Here is a 15,109-nt window from a genome sequence, read left to right as displayed (position 1 = left end):
AATTTCTCAAAGTCTAGTCAGCTGCAAAAAATAAATGTTTTTTGGTGCTAAAGGATCATGTTGCAGAAGCGTGTGACTGCAAGACCTAGATTCCTTTCCCTGTTTCCCCGTCTCTTTCCTTAGGTGTTTTTTAGCATTATTATTTGTTTTGGGAGGGGAGAAAATCATCTTCGCTTCAGTCTCTTGCTAGAGGTCCAGACTGCTTACGTCTGAGCGCCCCTTATCATTTCAGTGAATGGCAATTGCAGCCTTGGTGCTGTTATAGCAATGAAGCTACAGACGTCATTGCCTCCTGTTGGACGTGAGATGTGTCCAAGCATCAGCCCCTTTTGCTTAAGAAAAACTCTTTAACTTCCACGCAGCCGACAGGCAAGCTTTTCTAAGATCCTGTGGACCCAACGTTGTATTGATAGAGTTATATCTTTTTATTTATATATACATACACACATACACAGGTGTGAATGTGTATGTGTGTAAGTACGTATGTATAGAGAGAGACAGATAAATTAAAGCCGCAGCTATACTGCAAGCTCCTCTAAAATTTCCTGCTCGTCAGAGTAGCTCTGTGCATCGTTTTGTTAAATACAGCCCGGCGGGAAAGCCATCATCAATCAATTTCGGGTAACAAGGAAGACTTGTTGAACACCTTGTTCTCCAGACCCCGGGAAGATGCTGGGCTGCTGGAGCGTGGAAGAGCCAGGATTGTGCCCTGAACTTCACCCACTTGGCAGCAGCTATTCCTAAACAATTTCCCCTCTCCTCCCCTGCCTCTTTGCCTCTCGGACTGACTGAGAATCTGCTCTTTAAAGTTGATCTGAAGGGGAAAGCAGAGACGAGCTTGTGCATAGTTTGGAGGGTAAGTTGTGTCCTCGCCCCCTCCTCCCCCCACCCCCGCTAACAAATACCCTCTAGCAAGCTTTGCAATGCGCCTGTAAAGGGGGCAGGTCGGGGCCGCCGGGGCACGGGACGGGACTCCCCAGGGGAGCGGCACGTCTCGTTCCCAGAGCCGAAAGGGTTACACAGGGAGCGAGGAAGCCCGGCTGCGGGGGTACTGACTCGGCGGCGGAGTTTGCGAGGTGCGAGTTGCGGGTGCCCGCTGCCAGCCGGCTGCGGCGCCCCGCAGCCCCGCTCGCTCCGCGCCGCTCCCGCAGGTGCCGGGCGGGGTGGCCGCAGCCCCCGGGGAGCCCAGCATCTCCGGCTCCCAGAGCACATGACCCCTGCAGGGAATTTTGCCTCCCTGCACCTGCAGGCTCTTCTCATCCCTCCTCCTCTGCTCCTGGTTTTCTTTTTAATCCTCCCGTTCCCCCCGCTCTCCACACACCACCACCCCCCCTTCCAACTCCCCCCACCCCCATCCATTGAGCTTTTACCTTCCCCCCCCTCTTTTTTTTTTTTTTTTTTAAACCAGAAGGAATCCCAGCAGAGGGAAATAATATCAATCAGCTCCCTCCTTCCTCCACCCCCCCCCCCCCATTAAAAGGAAAAAAAAACACTACCTGCTAACATTTGGAAAAGCAGCAGAGGACCATTACCTCTATCTTTAATTTTCACTCACACACTCAGATGAATAAGCAAGGAAGGGGGAGACCTCAGCAGCCCCTCTAGACGTGGGGCTGAATTGATGGGATTGTGATTTGTAGGATTTCTCCACTTAGTCCCTGCCTCCTACTTGCTCTCCAGCCACTCCAAAGTCTCTTCCCCTCTCTTTAAGCAGCGATTTCTTTCAATCTCTCTCTCTCCCTCCCTGTGTCTCTCTCCCTTCACACTCTCCCTCTCTCTCTACATACACTCATCTCCCCGGAGAGAGAGAGAGGAGAAACTCAACTCCCAAACACCGACCAGATGTCGAAGAAACGCAAAGCCCTGGAGGGCGGCGGAGCCCCGCTCCCCCCCGAGGACCCCAGAGCCTGCTTTGGGGCCGGCGAGGAGCAAGGTAGGGCGGCGGAGGCCTGCAGGTGGCCGGGCGGCCGGCGGCTGGCAGCCCACGCACTGCGGGGACGGGCCGGCCTGGCCGGCCTCCTGCAGCCCACCCACACCGGGGTGCCCTGGGCCCTGAGGCCGGGCTGCTGCCAGGGCCGGGCGCGGAGCTGCGGGGCTGCTCCCACCGAGGCCACGCCGAACTCCTGCACGGGGGAAAGGGGGTGTGGGAGGGTGGCCGAGGGGAATGGCAGGTCTGCCAAGCAGCCCAGGCTCCCTTCCCCACTGCAGTTTGTCACTGGCATCGGCACAGCCGGAGTGGCTCATTGATTTGTAGCTGGTGGAAATGTGTTTGCGGGGCGCTCCTAGCCGGGGCAGCGAATGAGCTGTGGGCACCTCACATTTGCGTCGTGGCTTTGCCTGGCTCCAGTGTCCTCCAGCAAGCCCCCGTCCCTGGTATGGTTTCAGGTGCGTCACGCTGGGGCTTCGAACGCCGCTCTTGTAGCGCGCTTTGCACCCAGCTAAAGTTGGTTTTGCTGTGATTTTCAAGCTCCAAGTGTTTGTGGTGAAAGCTGTTCCGCACTTTTTTGACAAAATAATGTGAACGTAGCAGCCGCGTGGTGTAAAATCAGCTGTGCGCACAAGTGTGAGGGAGTTCTGCAGCCGAATTTCTTGTTGTTCAGCCAGCCCAGTGGGTTCCCTTCCTTTGTGTTTATTTTAACAAAGTGGGCCCAGATGAACCAAGCTGAGCTACAGGGCTTTGGGCTGGTGGCTGTAATGCAGAGAGGAGAGGAGAATACTGGTTGGATTCAGAGCAGTGTTTCAGGCTGTTGCGAGTGGCTGTGGTGGGAGATGGTGGGTGTGTGGTGGGTTCGGGTGATGATGTGTGTCTCTGTGCATGCTCGAATTCAGAAACATGGTGGTTTTGCCTGAGCAGGTGTACACCGAGCAGGGAGGGATGGCATTGAGTGTGTTTTCAACATGGAGTCTGTGGCCCTTTTTGTAAATGATGTGAAAGATCCTAATGTCACAAATCACCCACGTCGTGAAATTCCCTTACCGCCATGGATGTGTCTGCTTTTGCAAGGAAATATTTCCAGCACAGTTGTTGGTGTGTTCTTCTGGTTTCATTAGAAAGGAGCATTGAAATTCACCATTTCTCTCAAAAGATATGGTTTAGGGTTTATGTGGTTGTTGGTTTTTAATTGCTTGGCTCTCCCACAAGAAAATAACATGTTTATATTGTCTTGCCATTTCTCTGCTTAAGACTAATCTTGACATGGGAGGGATATTTCCAAACCTTGTCAATGACTTTGTATGCATGACAGCATTCAGTGTTTTTGCAATGTGGAATTTTGCTGTTACTAACCTGGAAAATCTTACCTCCTTGTCAGCAACAGAGGAGGTTAAATACAGACAGGGTATTCAGCAGAGATTCGGCATTCAGAAAGTTTGGTATAGATTACATGTAATTTTAATTTAAATATATGCTAGTAGTGGGTGTAGAAGCACCTTGCATGTTATTGTGATGCAGTGATGCTTGCCCAGTTAGGATTTTTTTTTAAGTGCTTTTTTTTTTTGCTTTTTTAACTACACAATATTTTCTGTAACACATCTGGTTATGTAACAAGAAACAGAAACCATAATATAACTTTAACACAGGATTGTTCTTTTTCTTGATTTCAGTATGCACAAAAAAAATGAAATGGAGAGTGAGAAAATACTTGATAAAGTATTGATGTGTATCTAAAAGGAGTAAATTAGGTATAATTTTCCTCATAAGGGGACACAATGTATTTTGTAAATCAGACATTGAAAACTCGTGTTTTGCACCTAGATAATCCAGGGTCTTGTCTTTTCTGTTGTAGTATAATGAAATTAAGCAAAAAAGTAGTTTTACTTCTGAGCTTAAATATATTTTTGTGAACTTCTGTTTATTTTCTTCCTCCTATTTTACAAGAAGGAATGTTGCTTGTTAATTACATTGTCTGTGCCTATGTAACTGTAGAAACCATTAAGAGTGTGCAATGTATCACAGTCTTGTAGGGAATGTATTTTTGTGTAAGATGGTGGGTGTGAGACTTTCTTAAGGCATGAGATGGGAAGGTTTTTTTTTTATTCAGCTTAATAAAAATGCACCTTACTATGAAACATTGTGGTCTTCCAGCAGGTTTACTACCTCTGTGGAGAAGGCATACTTGCTAAATTTGGAGGGCAGGTGTGTGGTGTTTGCCTGGAAGTATGAAGAAACCATGTAACACCTGGGGTTTAGCGTTAAAATGTGTGTGCGTTGGGAGCGTGGAGGCAGGGAAGGCAAAATGGGCATAAGTAAACCAAGGGAAGAAAAACAGAGAGCTCAGATTTCTGGAGGCTGCCAAATCCTGGATTCCTGCAGAAGCTGAATGCAGAAGCCCGGCTGTCCTCAGCTAACGAGGTGACTTCTTTCAGTGACAGAAGCGTGAATGAGTGAGAGCCTGGATCCAGGTCTGCCATATTACTCATCTGTGTTAGCTGGTCAGGTGAGAGCAGGTGTTGCTAACACAGGAGTCTCAGACCCTTTTGAGGGTCTGTGCTTCTTTGTTTAAATATTAAGAGAGTGTGGACTAATTCCTAGCTGCTCTATACTGTGCTGGATATTTGGCCAACTGAAGTATGTGCTTGCAGAGTTTCATTCAGCTCTTGTTTATCCTCACTTGGCAAAGCTGTGGGTGGATAGACACTGTGTAGGCCATAATACAGATTTCTCAAACTTCCTTGGTGTGGCTTTGTTTTTTATTCTCCTTCAAAGTGTTTTATGAGGACTCTGTAATCCATACTGTAACCTTGCCTTTTATTGTGGGCTCTGATGCCATACATTTCAGTCTCACTGGTGTGGAGAGGAGGTAAGGGATGAGGCTGCTCTGTATCTCCCACCTTCTCAGCAACAACAGCCTGAACCTCTGTCTGATTCAAGGCACTTCACTGCTTCACCTTATTAAGGGGTAGGCTCATTCCCATCACCTCCAAAGGCACAGTGGCATCTTTGGGGAGAATTCAGGTTCTCACTTGAGCTGAATTGCTTCTCAGAGGTGCCCCTTTCTTTACCTTGATTGTCCTTGAAGATTGGGGTAACCACACTGGTTTATTTGTTCCGATTAAAGTAGCAGGAATTCCAGCAAGGCTGATAAGGTCCTAGCAGAGAAACCAGATATGGTTGTTCAGTGTGATACGCAGCGTGGAGGAGGTGGGATTTGTCTGTTGAAACTCAGCTCTCTGCACTCCCTTTGTAGTCAGGAAGCAGAACATTTCTAGGGATCAATTCATCTCTTCCTGAAGTGGAAGTCTACATTTAGTCAGCAGAATCAGATCTGAGAAGTGCTGTTTCTGCCAATTGAATATAAAAGTAGTCCACACATGTAGCATGGATGTAGACAGCTGTATTTCAGCAGATGACTCCTGACTTTTGACCAGATCTTTCAGGCTTCAGTGCAAGTCAAATGACAAAGATATTTGTCAGCTGAATTTGAAGCAGAGGACTTCCCTTCTGGAATTGCCCTGTTGCTCAAAATTGTAGTACAAAAAATCTGAAGAAGGGTCCTCTTTCTGTGAATTACTTTTTTCTATGAATGTGTTGAAAGCTAGTCTAGAAGATGTGAAAACAGGGGGTGGTGGTTTAAAAACAAACAAATAAAATATGGACAGTTCTCAGGACCAAATGCAATATGATCTTGTGCCTGAATTATACAGCAATGCTGCTCACAATTTTCCAGTGGTTTCTGGAGAGAGTGCAATTCAGTATTTTGGAAATTTTCTTGCAGAGATTTTTGAGCATGATGGATTCAAGGAAGTAGTAATCTGTAAATTCTCATTGCACGGCTCTTTCTCAATTTGCATTTTGTATGAAGATAAATAAATGCATTTCTTCCACTTCCCCTGTGGTCCAGTTGCTCAAATGGTCTCCATTGTCACATATATGAGTTATAGTTGAGAATTTTCTGTGCTTTACAAAATTGGTCTCTAAAGAGAGAATTGTTGCAAAACTCTTCCAGAGGCAAAGTTGAACTCTTGTCTGCCTACAAATAACTTTTAAGATGTGATTACTTTTTTCTTATTTCAATGGTACTGACTATTTGCATAGAAGTTAATCATGTGCATAAGGAAATGTTTTCAAGATTTTGATGATCTTAGCTATTATTAATCAAAGGCCTCTTGAGGGTCACTTCTATGCAAGGGATACTTCCCTAGTAATTAGTAGGGAAGTAATTAGTAGGGTGAGCATTTTATACTAAAGTATTCTCTCTGACTAACACTTGATGGTTTGTGTGACTGCTTATCATTCACATTTGTCTTGAAATTTGGTATAAAGTTCTGATTATTATTAAATCTTAATTTGGGATCATCAGGCGCAGGAAACCAATTTCTGCCGTGTTACTGAAGGCTTACATTGATGTAATGACAATCAGAGTTGCACCCAACTTCTGAATTACAGTTTTCCAAATACTGTCTTCTCAATACAATTAGCTAGAGTATTTATTCCATTTGTTGTTTTATTAAGCAAGTGAATTCCTTAGAGCTCTGAACACTGTAGATGATATTCATGTTTCTCTGATGCAGGTAGAAAAGCAAAGCAGTTCTTCCCTTGGCAGTTCTTCACTTGTGTGTGTGATTTGTGACTTCAGTTTCTCACATAATTACTTTTCTCCATCCTCTGTGTCCTGACCATTCTTTTCTTTCCACTTAGCTTCTGATCCCTGAAACAAACAAGCCCTCTCTGGATCATACTCTGGAAGATCTGGCTAATCAGAGTTAAGGTGTTTAGTGACAGACATTTATGTGTTTGTGAGGGCATGGGAAAGGGAAGGGTATTATTGTGCAGCTTGGGTTTTGTGCCGGTAGTGTAATAGCACAGAAAGAAGTGATCCTTCCAACTCCATTCTCAGAAAGAAGTTTGTGTCACCAGAAAAAAAAAAAAAGAAAAGAGATGAAAGAATTGCATCAACAGCTTATTAAGGGTTTTATTAATGGAAAAGAAACCATGCTCTCCAAAGCTGATTAGCTCAATGGTTACCGATAATTTCCTGTGTTTAATTTTTTTTTGTAATCTCTTTCTTCTAAGACAGTCAAGGATCTGCCTTCCAGATGCTGTGAATCGTCTATGGGGGTCTAACTTTTTCAGAGGATCAGATTTAATGTGCTGAAAAAGATGACAGTTTTATCAACTTCCTTCAATTTATGTGAAGCTGCAAACTGAGAATGATGAAAAAATGTGAAGCTAAAGAGAATTCAAAATGTTTGGGCAGAGAGATCGGGGGCAAGTATATGTGCTGTTGTTGGAACAGTGTTGTAAGCGTTCTCTGGAAAAAATACCTTCCTCAGGCGTTGCTGCTGACGTGCCTTCCCATCCACTGTGCCATAAAGGCTGTTGAGAAGCATTTCTTCTCCCACTTGTTTTAGAGAGGTGTGCTAGTGTGTGCCTCAGTATAAGTTTATGAGCCTTGTTTGAAGTAAAATACAAAGGGCAATTCTTGAGGGTTTTGCTGAGTTGGTGTTTTTGTGTAGAAGGGGGCTTTTCTGCCCAGCAGTGCAGTACTGCCCGGTACAGCTTGGTCTTTACTTGCTGCTAGCAAGTCTTGAGGTCACTACCTGCCTTCTAGGGGGAAAAATCTATCCCAGCTGACGTGAAAAGGCAGAGCCATGCGGAAATGGGTGATATTTTAAGTACCTGACATAGTTGCTTTGGTTGGAAGGTATGACTTTGGGGGAATTGCCAACTTGCCCTATAAATAAATTTATCCAAACATTTAAAAAGTGGAGATGACTTTTTAATTATTTGTGGGCACTTAGATATTTCAGCTATGCTGGCCATGTAGCATGAATGGTAATGCTATAAAAACACCCAGTGAGACAGGAATTGTAATTTCAGCAAAAAAAAGCAGTGAAGAAGTCTCCTGAGTAGCTGTTAAAAATGGTACTTTAGTTAAATAACCAACATTTCAAGGAGAAACCCATCTTGAAGCTTTGTGGTAACTGTTTGAGATTCTGCTTTGGGTTCCATAAAGTTGCAGAGTAGTTCTCCTGATGATGGTGCTGTAGCCTCATTTCCATCTGTGTAAGGGAAAGATGTCCATCCTGGCTGGCCCCAGCTCACAGATAGTGATACTCCAGCGTACCCTAGTACACAGTGTACCCTACTACGCTTCCTAAAGTGTTAACTCAGTGTAGCAACTGCTGTTAAATGGAATAAAGTTGTGCAGTTGGCCGAGTCCATACCTGGTGGTTGCTGTCTCTCTACCTGGACAGGCAATGGGGAAAGAACAGCTCTGAAAATGACCTTCAATGAAGACATCCTCCTGACTGCACAATGAGCCTGAGTGGCCTTCCAGAGAGGACAAGGACTCGTCTTTGGAGAACCTGGTCCTCAGCTGGCCTCAGGTGTTCCCCTGACTGGTTGGGTGCTGCTTGGGAAATGGAGAACCCTGGCTGACATCCTTGATTTGGGATGCCTCCTCACACTTGAAGAAAGAGCTAAGTAGGGAGAGCGGCATAAAAGGGAGAGAATTATAAAGGAAGTGAAACAAAAAATGTAAAAGCTTTGCAGATTTCCTTCAACTTCTGGTAGAATGGAAATATGCGTGAATCTCCTGGATTTACTAGGAATGCATTTCATCTGTTTGTTTTTTCATAGCCATTTTCCTCCTTCTGCAAATAAATAAATAAATGAAGCTGCTTCCCTGTTCCTGGTCAGCAAAGGAATGTACATCTACCCTTACCATAATATGTGTGAGGGTGAGTCCTGGTCCCCTGCTATAGTGTCCACATTCACCTGATCACTCTGTCTTGACAGGAGGATGAGTAATATTGATGATACCAGCTTGGATGGTTTCTGAACATATCTGAGTCCAGTGCTTCTGTGAGGGAAGGGAGGAGAGATGCATAAGGCAAGTGTCATGAAAATGCAGATTTGTTTATTTTTAAAGGCATTGTGTTGTTAACACACAAGAATAGAGACTCTAATCTCTAGTGAAGCACTTGTTCATTAATGAAGTCACTAAGTGTTTTCAGCCTGTGGCCCTAAAGTTTCTGTACTATTTGAGCATAATCCTGTTTTTAAGTTACTAATGATAGTGTAGAAAGCTTGGCAACTCAGTGAGCAACAGTTGTGGCTTCATGCTGGTGAAGAGAGATGCTGTCTCGGTGTGATGGGCTAGAATACAGTTGGTTTGTGTGTTTATCACTTCAGTCCCAGCATGATGGCTACAAATGTTGATATTTAAGGTCTGCCCACACATTGGGCAATTGAGTTTGTGCTCCTAAGTCCATTCCTAGTATGTCTGATCACATATGGAATGAGCAGCTGCATTTCAGGTGTCAAGTTGTATTAAAGACACCCAAATTGTGTTTTACTAGAGTACTGTATTAGAGCTGAGGGGCAGCTGGTAATGGATTGATCCTTACATTGTTCAGTTTGTGTTGGGCCCAGATATAATATGGGAAAGTTAAAACCAGCACAATATGGATTAGAGGTGGAGGAGTCATATATGATAGCACCATGAAGTAGTAGTTATAACAAATAGGTGTTTTCTCATAGTCTTGATTATGCTTTTGTTTTAGTCTTATGTAGCTGTTAGGTTAGAGTAACAGATCTGACTGTTCTGTGTGCAATCGGGTTGGCTTTCTAGGCTTTGCCCATGCCAAGAATGATTTATTTTTCACTTTTACTGTTTATTCACCTGAATTTTTTTTCTGGTGTACTTCCTTTAGTATAGATACAGCCAAGACAGGGTTATGTGATAATTATTATTCAGGCTTTGCAGATCTGCTCTGTATGTTGTTAATCACTTTCCAATGTTATGTTTTGGAACTAAAGATTGCAAATTAGTAAGTTCAGATGGTACGTCTCTGTTTTAACAAACAGGGTTTAGTCCATGCAAGCTCTCCAGCTGTCTTTGGGAAAAAAAACTAATGACTTATAGGTGGGCTTCAACTTTGTGTGACCTGGCCATAAGTGGGACTAGGAGCATTCACACCTAGAGGCTGTACAGAAAAGATTGAATCAGCGGTCTTCCTACTGCTTTTCAGCTCTTTTGTGCCATCTGTATAAGACTGCAGGAGTACTTATGGTCTCTTTCAAGGGCCAACCTAACACAAGTTCCCAGAGCTGCATTGTGGGAAGTCTTGTCTGGGAAGTGATAACTAACAGCTTAACGTGCCTGCAGAGCATGAAGAGTGTCCTCAGTTGTGTGGAGTGAGCTGCGGACTGTTCTCTCTTCTTCGTTGATCTTCCTTGACTTCCTAAGAACCTCAGTAATTTCTTGGAAACATGAGAAATGTTGTGCAGGCCAAATTTTGCATTCATTAACTCCAGCCCCTTGCCTACAGTGTTTTGGAGATGTGTAGGGGGATAGAATATAAGAAAATAAAGGTAGTATAGAAAGTAATCTTTCCCCTAAGGAGTTGCAGCTGGGCTAATTATTAAAGATTAGGAGCAGGCGTGATTTTAACAGGCCACAGTTGTAGCCAATAATAAGAGTGCTATAAAAGAGTGGGTTGGTTGGTTGAGGGGGAACTGGAGTCAGTTGGCTGCTGTGAGGAAAAGGAAGAGTCAGTGCCTAGGGGAGCTGCCCTCAAGAAACATCAAAGAGGTACAAAACTCTTGCAATAAGGAGACAATAATATGGAATCTTTGCAATATAATGACAACAGAGATGTTGGTGGATTTTTTTTGTTTGTTTTGCTTGATTTTCTTCAGAGTACTTGAAGAACTGCAGCATTTTCTTGGCAATGAAACTTGTGATTCCAGGAAATGGTGCTGTGGCCTGTGTAGGGTTTTGAGTTGGGTCATGTGGATTGCATTAGGTTCTGGTCAAGATACCTGAAAAAGGTTCATTCTTAGTATCCAGATACTTCTCTGCAGAAGGGCCTATTTGAGTGTTGGCGGTTATTGTATTACTTGTCCTTTGACTTGCAGAGCCTGTTAGTTTTCAAACTTTATATGCTTCCCTTGGCACTTGAAAGTGGGACACTTGGGATTTCAGTGCCATATGCAAGAACCATGTGCTGAGGTTTAGGCAAGGAGTTGAAGGTGCACAGGAGACACAAGAACCTGACCAGATGAAGGGCCTATAGCTGGCACATTGACAATGTCAATGCACAGCCCTGCAGATTCAAAACTGCACAGGAAGAAAGCTGTGACCTAGCCACATACCTTCCTTTGACATGTCTGGGGGAAGGAGACTCACTGCAGTTAGTCTGCAGTGATAATTAAAAAGCTGCAGGTCATCATCATTTTCTCTTTGCTCTGTGAAATACAAAGCCACAGTCCTGGCTAGTGGTAGCTAGTATTTGCAAAGAAACCTGCATGTATACCTCTGCTAATGCTGCAGATTTAGCTTTGGAAAAGATTGTCATGAAAATGTGAAGTTGCTAAATTGAGGGAAGGGGTAGATTGGTGTCTTCCCAGTGCTAATGTATATGCTGTATACAACATTTTTGGTAGGGTTTTGAAGGGTCAAAGCATCTAGATAATCCTTTATCTAGGCCTCGGAAGCTATGATGTAAGTGGCTTCTTGTATGCCACTGCCACATTCTCACAGAATGCTATTGACAGATGTCATTCGTTCTGCAACTGCAATCCAGGCATTGGGTGCTCCCGAGATTTTCCTTGGCAGGACTATGTCTTGTTCCCCTCTCATTCCCAGGTAACTGGACAGTAATTAAGCAAAGGCTGTGCCTCACTGGTTTTTAAAGGCAGAAGATACGTGACAACATTTTTGAAATCGTTAAAGAATTATAGCAGTCATTTTTGGCTGGGAAACTGCAGTATAAGCAGTGGTAATCCTAAAGCATTATGTATTTTTAATTTGGGATTATAACAGGCTAGGATAGGAAGAAGAGAAAGTTGTAAAGTTTAACATGAAGGAATATTTAATTTTTATTCAGGAGACTTTTTGGCAAAAATCCCCTGGATCTGCACAGAACCTACAGATTTAAGATGTCTTTACACAGCCAGAGGCTGAGATCATGGCTGTCTAACTACAGTTGGATATTCTCATATCTGCCAAGTTTAGCCTTAAATAAATAAATGAATAAAAGGTCATGCTTCGTGCTTTGTTCAAACTCTTTAAATGGTTCTAACTTAATATTCTAGAGGACAGTGACCTCCCTTTGAAGATTCTGTCCTCCTGCTCAAAATCCTGCACGGAACTAAGAAAGTAGATGTTTAAATGAAGCCATGAAATGTCTGAATGTACTTTCTGGAATCCCTTTAAATGACCCTGGTCCAAGAAATATGCCCTACTTACTGCCAGGAGTGCAGTAAAGTCAATCACTGGAAATCTATTAGTTGTGGGCAATTGCAAGTACGTTACCCAACATTAACCCACAAAAAAGAAAATTAACACAGTTAAGAGTAGTTCTTGCCAGAGAGAGATGAACAAATAGGAGCAGAAGCTGAGTGGGAAGCTTCTAGCAGCAGGAGGACGGAACTGTAAAGATCATCTGTTCAGACATGCTTTTTTATTTCTCCCCCCGCAACTCCCCAGGTATCACTTTCTCTCTCACTCATGATTTTAAAGACGCAGATGCAAATATACCTAATAGCTACTGTGAAATCTGTAATAACAATCAACTAGCCAGGAGGCAGTTTTCAAGGACCACTGTGATTGAGGGTAATGTTTTTACAATGAGGTCATGTCCAAAGGCAGCCTCAGCTGATGGCAAACTTGTACTTGAGCACTGAATAAGCACCTTGTCTTGCGTCGTCCCTGCTCCGGAGAGGCTGTAATCTAATAAATCTGGCACACACATCTGGCTGTATTTTTTTAATTGCTAATTTTATGGGTTTTGGGTTTGTTTTTATTGTGAGTTTGAAGTTATTGTTCCTTCTTTCTTTACCTCCCTCTGTTTACTTATCTCTTCTCTTAATACTTCAGCAAGCCAGTTTTGTCAGAAGTGCTTTTATTTGACTCACAGAAGTACTACCAAGTTGTGTGAAGACAAACACGAGGTCAACAGGAGGGAAGCAGCAAATGGGACAGAGTGTGTTTTCTGGTAGGTCTGCAAAGAGAGTAGGAAGCCTGGACTGCTAGTGTGTATCTTCTCCTTTATTCACAGTTTTCTCATACAATTTCCATTTTCCTCAGAAATGTCCATCTCTGTGAAAGTTCAGCATCTGTGCTCTGTGACACTGTTGCTGTTCAAATGGCAGGATGGGGAGGCAACTACCCAAAGGCAAACAAACTCAAGTAGGATTTGGCCAGGGTGTTTTTCATGGATGCCTGCAAGCCAAAAAGCCGAGGAAAAATGTCTCGCCTTGTGCTGTGTTCATAGTCATGGCAAACCACAGAGTGTCTCACGTGGCATTCTGTGAGCTCCAAAGCAATGAGCTGTGTTTCCAAGTACCTACAGGCACTTCAGGTCTCTGCAAGCTTGTCATGACACGGCTTGAATGACACCAGTTAGTTTGTACAAATTAAAATGTGAAATAGCTCATTGCTCTTTCCAGTATGGTGAGGTGGTTCTTTGTGCTATGTTACCATTTGAAGGTGACTCTTCACTCAGTTTAATATTCTATCTCCTTTTAATAAAACCAAAAGTCAGTATTTTTAAAAGTAATTATATTAGACATGCATAAATTATTTTTTGATCAACCTTTCTGTTTGAAACGAAATTTATTTGAAAATAACCACATGTTCTTATGATTTTAGTCTGCTACGTTTTTTATTACCCTTTAAAAAGAGAAACTCATTTACTCGTTAAAACAGCTTTCTAGGGGTACTTTGACGCACCTTTTGTTTGCCAGCAGAGAGTATTGTTTTAGTTTTAGGGTGATTGGGTTTTTGTTTATTTTCTGCTGCCTACTAAATATAGTCTAAGGGAAACAAAACCCACTTGTTCATCATGAAGAATGGTTTATTGGTGGGGTTTGGGTTGTGGTTTTTTTTTGTTTTTTTTTTTTTTGTTTTTTTTTTTCTTCCCTTGAGTGGTTCTCTTTTTTTGTGGGAGGTGGTAGTGTTTGTTAACTATAAAAAAAAAAATCAAAATTTGTTAAAATTTTTGTACATTCCATGCAAAAGAATTTAGAAAAAGATAATGTGCATGAGTAAGTGTTACTGTGGAGGACACCAGTAAGGCTATAGTAGTACAAGTTTACTGTAGAGTTGTGTTTGACCAGTGGAACTCTGTGCTGCTGGTTGTGGTGCTAAATAAAATGTGGAGGGATTTTCAGCTTGACTCTTGAAACACAAGTTGAATTTTCTTCCTTCCAATAAAGAAAAGCATGTTTTTTTTTAATGCAGATTTGTTGAGAGTAGACATCCAGGAAAAAATCCAATCAGCTGTGACTTTGTTTTACAGCTTCCTCCACCATATTACTGTTTTTCCAAGTTGTATTATTACTTTTTTTAGTTTTTATGTCTAAAATGATCCTCCAAATTCTCTTATGGAACACTGTCTGGGCTCTCCTCCTCTCCAGTTGTTCAAGCTTAATTTACAAAATTTGAGTAGTGCTACAATAACATATAAGCTAATGATTTTCCTTAATCATTTTCTTCCATCCTCCAGATGTATCTGGAATATTACATAGTACAGAAGGCTAATTTTGAAATGAATGAGCTGGGATGGACTATATAAATTCTTTAACTACTTGGATATCAGCTGAGGGAAAAACCATGTCAGGTCATCAGTGGAAACTGCTGGCACAGCTCTGATTTTCAGGAACTTTTAGTTCTCTTAAACTTTCTCATTATATTAGAAAATCAGTGACATTAAGTAAGTGCATAAAGGGGGTTTCATGGTGGTGCTGTTGCAAGTGCTGTTGAATTGTACAGATATGGTACCAGGGGTCACTAGAGAAGGAATATGTCTGGAGCATGGTGTTTGTAAAACTTCAAAAGTTATTTCTGAAGTCCTGTTTTTAATACTTGTAATGATATGCATACTTATCATTAATATCAGGTTAGGGTTTTTTTTTGTGATTTTTTTTTGTTGTATTTTTCTTGTAAGTAGTTTTTTGTTCCTTAACTGTCGAGCTGTGTCTCAGAAGACTCCACTTATTTTTATTTAAATTATGACCAGATATGATGGGTCTTACGTTATTATGACCAACCCTTCAGCTGAGGTCAGAAGTTATGAATGTCTTCAGCTATTTCATCAGCTCAGTGAACTTGGAAAAAGCAGATATTCTGTCTTGTAGTCTGTTAATCACTGAAGAGCA

The 15,109-nt window shown here is 42.6% G+C and overlaps 1 protein-coding gene across 2 annotated transcripts in view; it reads left to right on the top strand.

Annotated features, from left to right (window-relative positions):
* The first annotated feature begins 368 nt into the window (after positions 1-368).
* PDE10A (phosphodiesterase 10A) overlaps positions 369-15,109 on the top strand; it is a 342,086-nt gene continuing 327,345 nt past the window's right edge. Inside the window, exon 1 of one of the 2 annotated variants that reach the window (XM_054279385.1) lies at positions 369-856. Coding sequence is in view for 1 of the 2 variants with exons in the window: in XM_054279384.1 (XP_054135359.1) it covers positions 1,843-1,933 (91 nt within the window). In the remaining variant the exon portion in view is untranslated. Of the gene's footprint in view, positions 857-1,678; positions 1,934-15,109 lie in introns of those variants that run through there. The other variant, XM_054279384.1, reaches the window with a different exon arrangement.

Source organism: Melozone crissalis, unplaced genomic scaffold (genome assembly GCF_028551555.1).
Source record: "Melozone crissalis strain CALT ecotype California unplaced genomic scaffold, PUWL_Pcris_2 ptg000027l_1, whole genome shotgun sequence".
NCBI lineage: Eukaryota > Metazoa > Chordata > Aves > Passeriformes > Passerellidae > Melozone > Melozone crissalis.
Note: the sequence above shows the minus strand (reverse complement) of the source record. Positions and strands in the feature narration are given on the sequence as shown.